Source organism: Epinephelus fuscoguttatus, linkage group LG8 (genome assembly GCF_011397635.1).
Source record: "Epinephelus fuscoguttatus linkage group LG8, E.fuscoguttatus.final_Chr_v1".
NCBI lineage: Eukaryota > Metazoa > Chordata > Actinopteri > Perciformes > Serranidae > Epinephelus > Epinephelus fuscoguttatus.
Genome location: NC_064759.1, coordinates 24,133,924 through 24,146,137, shown reverse-complemented (window position 1 = coordinate 24,146,137; position 12,214 = coordinate 24,133,924). Strand labels below are relative to the sequence as shown.

Genomic DNA, 12,214 nt, shown 5'->3' with positions numbered 1-12,214 from the left:
CACAGAGATGCCTCTCCTCATGAGGAACAAATTTGCCTCAAGAACCCATAACTTCCGGTTATATAGATTTTCGACCATTTTGAATTTTTTGAAAAACACTTAAAAATTGATCTCTTCCTAGGAAGTTTGACCAATCTGCATGAAACTCGGTGAACATAATCTAGGATCTAGGCCAATATCTAAAGTTCCCTCTTGGCAAAAGTTGGAAAACTTACTAAAACTGAGCTTCTATAAGGCAATGAATATTGCGGAGGGCGTGGCTCATCACATAAAGGTGTATAACATCTCAAGGGTTTCACCAATCACCACACAACTTTGTAGGCATATGACCACACATAATCTGAGGGGACCCCTCCATTATTGACCCCATCAAACAAAAAGGGGGCGCTAGAGAGTTAATTTCTTATCTAGGCATAACCGCCTTATCTATTTTTACTAAACTTGGTAGATATGTAGAACAGGACGCCTCAAGGTGACTGGAGAAATTTAACTCTAATTGGCAACTGGGTGGCGCTATAACAACAGAAAAATGCTTAAAAATGGCTAAAATGCGACCAATCGCTGTGGCTCCCCCTGAGGCCGAATGTTTTTTTCCTAAGATTTGGTAAGACTAACTCATGGTATGGTATGCTGTACATAATCACGGGAACTGTCAGTGTGTCATTCTGTCAGTCAGTCATTCTGTCTGTCCCACGTTTTTCTACTCACTGACGTGGTCAATCTATGTGAAACTGCACATAGGCATTGAGGATTGGCATAGGTAGAAGGTGACAAAGCTACCAATGGGTATGGACTTGTATGACAATATTTGGAATATGATACAGGTCATGTAAATTCATAATTAGGCCTTATTCCAAATGTAGCATTCTCAGATTAAGACGTGGAATATGCCGATATTATTCGTGTTTCATGAGCATTCTCTGGACATGTATACATGTTAGTAGCACATTCGGACAATGCGTCTCAGTTCGTGTTTTTACTAAAGTTTGCGAAATACAGCCTCTTGCATGTTTGCGGTCAGATCTGTGCACACAAACCAACAAGTTTGCAAGGCTGGGGTGCCCAAGAGAAAAGCCCGAATCTAAATGGAGCAAAATGGGAGATGCGCCTCCAGCTGGCCACCTTTCTGTATTTTGACGTGATAAACGACATGTGAGGGCACGTTAATCAGAGTATGCATGGCTGCATGTATATGGAAGTATTAGTGAAATATTCATTGTCATTAGTCATGTAAACAGCTTAGGAGTATTGTCTTTTTTGGAATAAGGGCAAAAACCAAATATTTTGCTTATATTTTTATGTAACTGTAGTCTGTGTCACCCCCTTGCACTGACACTAATCAGAGTCATGTTATAGGTTGCTTAAAGCTTTTTGAAAATAATTCACAGTGCTGTGTTTCTTGCACTCTGACACTCTGTTCACGACAAGCTCTGTATCATGTACATCATTGATGTTTTTCATACCATGTAGCAGTATGTTTCTATACCTTTGAATGTATTTCCTGGTTTCCATACAGCCGTTGGTTTCCATTGATTTAGATGCTGGATAAAAATCACCTTGCTGAGCCTTGAAAGGTATCTATTTGGTTTATATCAGGACAAGAGATCATATCTGCTCTGTTCTTGACTCTTAGCTGATACTGTATTATAGTGCCGAGAAAGGCCACATGAAATGCCGAAAGCAGCCAGAGTTCTTCATAACAGGTTATTACAAGCTTAAATGTTAAATTCTCCTTGTGACTCATCAGGAGACTAAGATGAGCTGAACAAACTAAGCCAATCAAAAAAATAAAGTTCCCATCTAAAACACAATTTACCAACACCGTACTTGTGAAACTGATTTTGTAAGTACCTTTGAAATCGTGATTAGTCTGTTATACATGCCTTTAATCTTCTCGTGGCTTTTTAAAGTTGTGAATTTTTCAGTGCATGCCAATGCAGGATTGATGGACTGATTGGTTGATTGATCGGTTGATTAGTCTGAAAAGTCTGTTGCACTGATGTAATCATGTGCTTGTCGGAAGCGTGTAAGACTTGACGCTGAAGTGAACAGTAAACAGCAAACACAAGATGCAAGGTCTAACCTTGAAAATAAATAAGAAACATAAACACAAAAAGACTCATTTAACATTGATAGCTTCTTATAATACACTACAGGACATAATAAAAAGGACTTTTAGAAGCATACGCCTACTCTAATAATCTTGTACAGTACATGGAGTTTATGTTAAGTGTATTTCATGTTGTTGTTTTTTTTTTCTTTATGGTTGTTCCAGGATTGTCGAAGGTCAGGTGTCAGTGGTGAAATGGACTTCTTGTCAGCATGGATTGTATCTCCTTTGGCTCTACCCTTTGTCTGCCTCATCTGGGGTAAGAGAATCAAATGTCACTGTGGAGCTATCATTACACTAACTGTGGCCTTTTCAAGTCCCATCCGTGTACAGGCCATTCAGCTGAGCAGGGGCAACCTTGACTTTATTGAAGTCTTAAATGAATTTCCACTGTAACATAATAGCTGCCATGTGTCTATGTGTATGAGTTGCCTTCTCAAGTCGTACAGGTTTGAAGTGAGGTCTTTGCTGTGAATATAAGTCAGTTAAACGAAGCAGGTTAATCATATTTCTTAATCTTATACGGTGAAAATCGTGTCCAGGATACCACATTTGCTGCAGTGATAATGGGCTTACTGTGGCTTCTGTATATGCTTCTACTTTCACTTTAGTTTTTTTCAGCATCTGAGCATCAGCTGGCAAATTAAGGTGGTGAACAGGATGAACTATTAATATCATCTTTGTTACCTCCCTCTGTTGTTATTGCTTAGTCAAATAGGAAACCAGAAGCTTCATCTTTTTCACTCTCTTTTGCTGGGGGATCATTCTTCCTATGAACAGGTAGAAAAAAAACATATTTTGTTAACCAATTTATTCATGGTAACAGGGGCAACTCAGTCTCAGGGTATTAGCGTTTTATGCAAATAGCTTAATCCGAATACCGCCTAAACTGTGGTATGGCCAATAGGGTTACTCCATGTGACCATAGTGACTTTTCTTCCAGGGTTGTTGTTTAGCACGTTTTAGCCCAAGGGAAATCTGTCCAATGTTGAGCAGTATAGTGCTGTGCATGTTATCCTTGGCAGTTTTTATACACTGTGTATGTCCCTCCTAATCTCACCTCCAGCATTGACTAGTTTATGCAGAAAATAAATAACACCGACATAATTCCAATTCTGCTACTGGGTATAATGTGCACAGTATTTCCTGACTAGTTTCCATGGTGATTATCACAATGGCCTACAGTTCAAGGACTAAACATAACCCTAAGTGTTCTGACAATATAGTGGACAACATGATCTTGATCACGTATACACCATTAATACTGGAGGTGCATACTGTAGCTAGAGAAGTTTAAATATTGTCCGCAAAGATTTGGGTACTGTTAAACAAGGTATAGACAATAGCTTAATCTTAGAAAGTAAAAATGAATGTAGGAGTCAGGTTTGAGAAAGTGCATGCATATATAATTGTAGACATCTGCTCTTGAATAAAGAATGGAAATCAATATTTCACGACAGACATTTTGACAGGTCATAGTAGCAAAGCGCAGGTGTAATTAATAACATTAATTAATGATGGCTGCATTCGGTTTAGTGCTGCAGCTCCAGCACTCTGCATGCTTATTTACTAGCGTGGCTTACTGGAACACTAAAATAGTCTACCTGTACAAATGTGTATAAGTCAGTTCATTCAGATAGGTCTGTTTGTAGTTAATAATGTTCCTGTATCAACAATGGATTCAATTCTTGTAATGTGAAAGGGAACGCTCGTAGTGACAAACTCACAGTGACTTACCACCTGCCCCTGAAATTCCCCTTTACAGGCCCAAAAAATAATAATAATTAATACTCACTTTAGCTCAACACTGTGGTCACAAAATGCAGGATAATGGCCATTGATGATAATGGAACATTTAAATCCCCCTTAATTTCATCTGACTCAGTTGGTTTAAAGACACAGACATCATCATTAGGCAACCTAACTGAGAGAGAAGAAAGTGGTGGAGTGGGACCACAAGCAGGACACAACAAACATGGTGAGGTATTAACTTGATTTACATTTGTGAGAAGGCATGCTTAAAGGTAGTGAAACAGTAGCACAAGCAGAGAAGAGTCATGAAGTCAGAAACTAACTCAAAAATACCAGCTGCACAGCAATGACCTAAGTTTGCAAACATTAGCTAACACTAGCTACCATGAGCTAACTTACTTTAACATTGAAACCAGTTCACTGTAATACTTCAGGTAAAGATGATAATGTTCTTTAGCTCTTGATTCACTCCTTTTCTGTTATACCGAATACCACGGGAGTCAAAGATAAGCTTTCATGGAACCTAATGTAGCATAGACATACTTGTCAGGCTAGCACATGGATCAGGCCAGTCTCATGCACTGTTCGTACATATATCTACGAAAAGTAATGCGCTAGAAGGCACATACAGTGGTGGAAAAAAGTTTTTGGACACCCCATGCATTTGTGAAATATTGCATTAAGAATCACTCTTAGGTCTTCAAGTGCAATTTCTATTAGTACAGTCACAGCCAAAATACTAAATGAATCCCAAAAAACGCCATTAAAAACTTAAAATTGATTGGTTCCATAAAAATACATAAGAAATCTTGAGTATTGGGTCATTTTGGTACCAGTGATGAAGGTCGTTCTTTTTATTAAAAGACACAATTTTTGTTGCCAAGCTTCGTGTCTACGTAAAGCCAGCACATTTGAAAGTTCTTCAGACACACAAACTGAAGATAAAGATTCTCAGCCAGGAAGGGTACAGCTGCCGCCAGATAGCCAGGAAGTGCAGATGCAGTCCTTCAGCAGTTGGATACACTCTGCAGAAATACAGACGAACCAACAGCTTGGAAGACAAACCAAGATCTGGGCGTCCAAGGTTTTCTTCAGCAAGAAATGACCGTATCCTGATCCGCATGTGCAGGCAAAACCGCCGAATGACATCACAGGAGCTTCAGCAGCAGTGGTCAAACCAAACTGGTGTCCAGTGTTCCACCTGCACTGTACGTGGCCGACTTTTAGATCATGGCTTAAGGTCCTACAAGGCTATCAAGAAGCCCCTGATCAATGAGAGACAGAGGTTAGCCTGGCGTCGCTGGGCCCAGGCACACAAGAAGTGGACAGCCAGGTATTGGAAGAAGATTTTGTGGTCAGATGAGTCCAGTTTCAGCATCTTCCTCCTACTAATGTAGAAGTGCAGAAGGCCAGGCGAAGCATTATCTCCAGCATGTACAGTACCTACTGTCAATCATGGTGGAGGCAGTATCATGGTTTGGGGATGCATGAGTGCTGCTGGTGTTGGTCATCTCACTGTCTGTGATGGCACATTGAACTCTACCAAGTATTGTACCATTCTCAAAACCCACATGCTCCCTTCTGCGCGTGCACTGTTCCGTCGAGGTAAAAACTGGATGTTTCAACAAGATAATGCCCCTTGCCACACATCCAAGGCCAGTAGAACTTGGCTGCAGGAGCACAGTATCCAGGTCTTAGAGTGACCAGCTCAATCCCCGGACATGAGCCCCATTGAAAATCTGTGGTGGATTATCAAAAGGTCTGTTTCAAAGCATAAACCAAAGAATTTAGAAGAATTAAAAGCAGTAATTCAAGAAGAATGGGACAAGATTACCCCTCAACAGTGTGAAAGGCTCGTGGGGAACATGCCAGCCAGGATTAGAGCTCTACTACGTGCCAATGGCAGGACTACTAAATATTAATTTGATGATGTGATGGTTTATTTATTTTTTGTTCAGTTTTGAACACATTCTCTGTTATTTGTTGACTTTGATACCGACAATGTTGAGGACTGACATATTGAAACTGTCAAGAATTTAGTTTTGTTAGTTTTTCTTGTAAACAATAAACAAAAAAATATAATTTGTATTTGTTTGTATCTGTCTAATGCAGCCACACCTTTTGAAACACAAAAAAGATTTTTCCACAGATATTTCATGATAATATTTGAGATTGTGTAAAATTTTAAGGGTGTCCAAAAACTTTTTTCCACTACTGTATAACCCATGTAATCATAAGCTAGTTATTCGTAGAAACCCACATACCGGTAGTCGGGGAATTTTACATACGCCTACGTCACCATGTTCCTTTCCCAAACCTAACCTACGCAACTTTACATAAGGTACACAGCTTTACGTAATGTACATAACTTTACGTTAACTTAACTTCATGTTGAGTAAGTTACAGGATGATGCTCAAACATGTTTCTTTTCCTAAACCTAACCTATGCTAATTTACTTTCCTAAACCTAACCTATGCAACTTTACATAAAGTACGTAACTCTACATAATGTATGTAACTTTATGTAATGTACATAACTTTACGTTGAGTAAGTTACATGACAAGGCCCAGACATTGATTCTTTCCCCAAACCTCACCTATGTAACTACATAAAGTACGTAACTTGTTGTGTTGTAAATTGTTAATTACGTAACATGATGACGCCAATCATTGGGTGCTAATTAGTAAGATGTCATATGTACCATTGTATGCCTATTTTTGCAATATTTTATACAAACGGTTGTATGTTATGTTGGATGTATAAAGAGCACTGGATATAGCCTTGGAGGTGGGGCCCCTGTTTATTCCTATCAAAATCGCTCAGTGGTGCATGTAGCCCAAAAAGTTTGACTGTTAGTTATAAGATTATCCAGATCTTCCCTATCCACAGGCCCAACAAGCACGTTAGTGTTTCCTTAAATCCCACTTCCTAGCCGCAGTCTCGGGGCTGGTTCTCATGAATGACCTTCAAGATGTAATTCCATGGTTTGGCTACTATGTCAAATTGCCTTCAAAGTGCCGTGCTTTTCCTGTATCCAGCTCTCTTTGTACATCAACAGGCTAGCAACAGCAACAACACTTGTCCTCACACTCTTTTTCTCTGCCTTTTTAACTCCAGCACCAGCAGGTCATTGTTATACAGAACATGTCCGACAACATTATTTCCCAATTTACTGTCTTACACTCTTAAGCACTGTGGGCTAAAGCTTTAGTGTCAAAACCCCTCGTTATAATAAACTGAGCAAAAGTTCGATCTATTGCTCCTGAAAGTATCTTATTATAGTTTGTGCTATTACTTAATTTAAAAGTTACATGCACTTACATTAACACATGAATAGGCTTATCACTATGTATAGTAATGGTATTTGGTATTTCTACATCTCAGAATAATACAGTATAACTATTTCAGAAGCCACTGTAGATCGCTGTTGAGTATTCATTTATGTAAACTGTATGCAAATGTGCTCTTGTGTTTGGTTGTTTGTATGCATCCTCTGTAATGGCCAATCTTGCCCTTCATATTTGACGTGAGGTGACTGGTTCAGCCTTGATCTGAGAGCTCTGCCTCTCACTCATGTTGTCAGACGCAACAGAGCATGCACTTCACAAACAACTTGGTCATTGCTTCAATGAAGGTCAAGATTCAAACAGCCTAGCAGAATCAGGCTCGCTTCTCTGTGGGGCATTGTTTAAACGAGAGTCATGCTTAGATATTAGGCATTAATTGGAGTTTGCGTTTGGCTCCTTGAACTGAATTTATTCATAAATCCTTATGTATAATAATCATATAATCCTAGCCCCAGTGTTAGAGGCTCATGGGTGGCCTGTTTTAAGGTTACCTTCCTGACTCAAGTGCACTGCACCACAGAATGTCACCTAAGAGCCTGGCTGAAGGATGGCCAACCCCACCTATGACAAACAAGGGGGATTAAAGTGATAATCATTACTCTTCCCAGGAGGAATTAGCTGGTGGGACATCGACATTGAAGAAAAACCGCAGGTGAACGAGGTCTCTGATACCCCATGCTTTTTCCCTCCGCCCAATACCCTATCTGCATGGCTGAGGGGGGATTTAATTCACAGTAATTACTTTATTGACTCATTTTCAGGGCCGTATCACTGCAGTTTCCCATCAATAAAACATATGCCAGGATGAATAATGTGGCCAGACACAATGGGGTGCCTTTTCAGACAAAAGACCACAAGACTGCATCCCTGTGGTGTATGTTTATGCCATGCTCCATCTATTCCTTTTTACTTCCTCTGTAACACTCCTCACACATACTCAGCCCTTGTTCTTCTCCACCTCAATACATTAAATCCCATCACACCCCTGCCCTGCTCAACCATTCCACTCCAACTCCTTTCCTCCTCCTCCTTTTATGTCCCCAGGCACGCAGGCCCAGCAGGCCTTCAGGTCTGAGCCCAAGAACCTCACTGTGCAGAGAGGAGCCACAGCTGTGTTGAGGTGTGAGGTGCTGCGGGCCTCAGGGACTGTGCAGTGGGTGAAAGATGGCCTCCTCCTGGGACCACAGAGAAGCCTGCCAGGCTTTCCACGCTACAGCATGATTGGAATCCCCCAGAGAGGTAAACGAGGATACTCACGGAATAAGGTCTATGGCCTATTGGGCTTTGATGGACCTATTCAAACTAAATAAACAAACTTAGATGATAAAAGCACCACTAACAAGATGCCAGAATTAGTCATCATAAATTGCATACGGTTGAAGAATGCCAGCGGTTTATGAGTTTGGCAAAGAATAAAAACTCTCAGATGATCCAGTCAAGTCGAGTGTTATTAAAAACACTGGTCAAGGTAAAGCTAAGCTGCTGTGTGGGCAAGAACATGGTGTCAAATGTGAAGAGGGAGCTTAAAGATGTGCCAGAGAAAGCAACACAATAATATGCTGTCAGTATCAGACTCATCCTTCATACTTCTTTATGTTCTTGTGACATATAGTTCAGGAAGCAGCGCAGCACAATGTTAGCTACTCTAAAAGTAAATGCATTGATGTTGTTGCTATGGCTTCGAAGTGCTGTAATAAAGCAACACAGACATTACGGGAACCTTATGGCTCACTGGCTCTCTATACAGGGAGCATCTGGGGCTGAGGAGGTGATGTGATTGTCAACAGCTTCTCACACATCCCCCTCACTGTCACTCACATGTTAAGACAAAAAAAAAAAAAAAATTAAAGCAGCAGAGTGTCAGCAAATCAGTGAAATGTGGCAGGGAATAAAGTGCGATGCAGAATCTGCAACACAGTCTATAAAAAGTAATAGCCAATTAGAAGGCAATCCCGAGTAAGAGAAGAGCATCTGTTCCTGATCAGCCCGCAACTAGACAAGCCGCACTTCGCTGTTGCACAGAGTGGGAGACCGGCAGCGACACATAAACACTGCATAGACGGCCATACGTACATCATCCATGCTTATTAAAACCTAGAGTTTATATAAAAACAAACATATAAATAAACTAAGAGGTTGTTTGTTTGTTGACTTGTGTTCAGTGAGCAAATTACGGTAAGCATTACAGCGGGTGCAGAAAGGGTAGAAAAAACCCCTCCTGCCTCTTTTTACTTCAACAGGGACAAAATAAGAATGTATACACATGAACAGAAGGACCACAAACACACACAAGCTGTCAAACACTCATGAATAAACTACCCATCAGCGCAGGTACACTTTACGAGGAAAAGAAACTGCAGACTGATGTATGCAATCACTTTACACTGCACCCAAAGAGCGAAATCATTTAAGATGGCACTTGACTGCACTTGATACTCCACCAGTTTTCACTGATTGTCACCATCAGTGATGTTCATTGATGCTTAAAAAAGCCTGAAATCACACGTTCACGAAAAGAGGAGAGGCCAGCGCTGATTTCAACATATATTTACAGTAGATGTAGCACCCTTAGTTTTCCCAAGCAGAAGCAATAATGTAAATGTGTATGAACAAGAGCCCAAATCTGGGATTTCATGCATCTGTGCGCAACAATGTGCGCTGTAAAGACAAACACACAGAAGAACAGATAGAACAGCTTGTTCAAGGCACCAAAGCATTAAGGGAGTTTTTCTTGATTAATTTTCAATGATTGGTCAACAAGGTGTAATTTGATTATAGTACATGGCAAGCAGCCAGTCAGTTGGGCAAAATACAATTACAAAGACTCTTTTTACATGACATCAAATATACTGCCAGTGTTTTATATGTTTCTTTACTAATCAACAAACTAACATCCAGTATTTATAAATTGCTAAACTTAAAGTCTGTTAACAGTTTGTGACATGTTGGTAACACCAGAATGTCTTTGCAAAGAAAGTTTTTTTTTGTAAGTTTAAAGAATATTATAGACATGTAAACCAGCAAAATGATTCTTTATTCCCACAGAAAGTCATACTGAACAGCTCAGGAAACAGATGTGATTAAGACCCTTCAGTTAGTTCACACCTGTCAGACATTAACACTGCATAGACACCTGCCACATACAGCAGTAGCACAAAACACCTGAAGATATATAAGATTTCTGAAAGGATGAAGGGTTCTGTGAAAATTATGGCATATTTTCTGCAGCATACTGCCTGATTTTCAAATTACAAACAGACAAAAAAGAATTAAAAAAATATTGTTTATAGTCGGCTGACTGAATGATTTAAAAGCTTTGTCAGAATCAAGATCATTTATTGACACTGGTTAGTTTTCTCCTTCTCTTTCCTTCTCCGTTTTGAGTGACCTTTCCCAGTTATGTAATAATGTGTTTTAAGCAAGTGGCGTCCTCTGAGGTTGGAAATTGAAGCCGATGTGCAAGTGCCAAAAACTGCAGTTCCTCTAATGGGCACTTGAGGCCGCCTCTAGAAGCAACTCAATCCCCATAGACCCCCATGTTACAACGCCCGACTTTACAGCAGAAATAAACATGTTTACCCCCTGGTGCAGAAAATGGTTTTGGTTTCTATAGCTATTTTCAGCATTCATGACAACTGTACGGGGGTGAATTTTTATACTATTCACCTGGTATGTATAATTAAGGGTGTGATTGCTTTTAGTGACAGGCTGCCCATCACCACAGTCTATAGCCCCTTTCCCACTGGACAAAAAAACCCCACTTACATCTGGCTTTTGTATTTAATGTGAAAGGTTACAATTGACCTTTACTCCCAAGAAAAATTACTCTATAGTCAAAAGTAATGGAAGTACCAAGTACCACCGCCCGAATGAACACACAGATTTTAGCCCCTTTGCCGGTGCAATGCAATGACAGGCCACCACAGAATAAATTCTGTCCCCATTCAAGCACTATTCAGCGCCGAGTTTGAGAGAGAGATGTAATAAGTAAGAGATACTGTATAAAAAGATGTAGCCACTGTAATGGTGTTTTACTGGCCTCCATGCTGCTTTCTGCTGTTTATTAACCTGTTTATTGGCCTGTCAATGACATCGAACATGAGATATCACTACAAAAAAGAAAAACTGAAAGGATAGTGCATACTCGTCTACTGCACTGTAGCTCAAGTCTACTGGCAGTCTGTTGCCTATTTCAATGGATTTTCACATTTTTAAAAACCAGCACATGAGCTGTAATTTTGATGGCAAGGGTCAGACCTTTGCCTGAACAGTGTCAACAAAATGGTTCAGAGGTGTGACCATAATGCTCTCACACTCAACACACTCAAAACAGAGGAGATCATCTTTGGAGCCACATGATACCTATATTGCTCCAGTAATAATTCACAATCAACCCATAAAGCAGACATCATCATTCAGATACCTGGAGGTGCACGTAGACAGTGCATTGTTCTTACTTACCATGTGGACCTCATCTGCAGCAAGGTTCAACAGAGGATTTACTTTTCAAGGAGCCAGTAAGGAAATCCTCAGTCTGATCTTCTGCTCCACCATACAAAGTATGCTGCAGTCCGGAGGCTCAGTTTGGTTCAGTGGCCTCTCAGTTCAAGTGAAAACCAGGATTCTAGGGCTCCTGGGGATCTGCTCCAAGGTGATGGGTCACACCGTAGAAAACATCTCTCAAAACAACTGCACTAACCGTACCCTCAGACTGGATGATAAAATCACCCTGGACCCTTCTCATGTCTGACATGGGGAGTAGCAGCTCCTGCCCTCTTGGAGGCGCTTTAGGGTGGCTGGCTGCAAAAAGGATCAGTACAAGGACTCTTCGTCCCTCACTATATAACACTGCTCAACCAATTAAAGGGAAAGTATAAACCTAAGGAAGTGATCCCCCCCAAACACACACACAGTCACACACAGTCAGACTCACACATAGACTTGCAATCAACAGCACAACTTGGATCATGCGGCACACACATGCTGTAAGTGGGTATGGAATGT

The 12,214-nt window shown here is 40.5% G+C and overlaps 1 protein-coding gene across 1 annotated transcript in view; it reads left to right on the top strand.

Annotated features, from left to right (window-relative positions):
• The window catches only part of nphs1 (NPHS1 adhesion molecule, nephrin), an 89,786-nt gene that overhangs the window by 33,468 nt on the left and 44,104 nt on the right, over positions 1 to 12,214 (top strand). Inside the window, exons 5-6 of the mRNA XM_049584592.1 lie at positions 2,276 to 2,369; positions 8,255 to 8,449. Of these exons, the coding sequence (XP_049440549.1) occupies positions 2,306 to 2,369; positions 8,255 to 8,449 (259 nt within the window). The 5' untranslated portion in view covers positions 2,276 to 2,305. The remainder of the gene's footprint in view (positions 1 to 2,275; positions 2,370 to 8,254; positions 8,450 to 12,214) is intronic.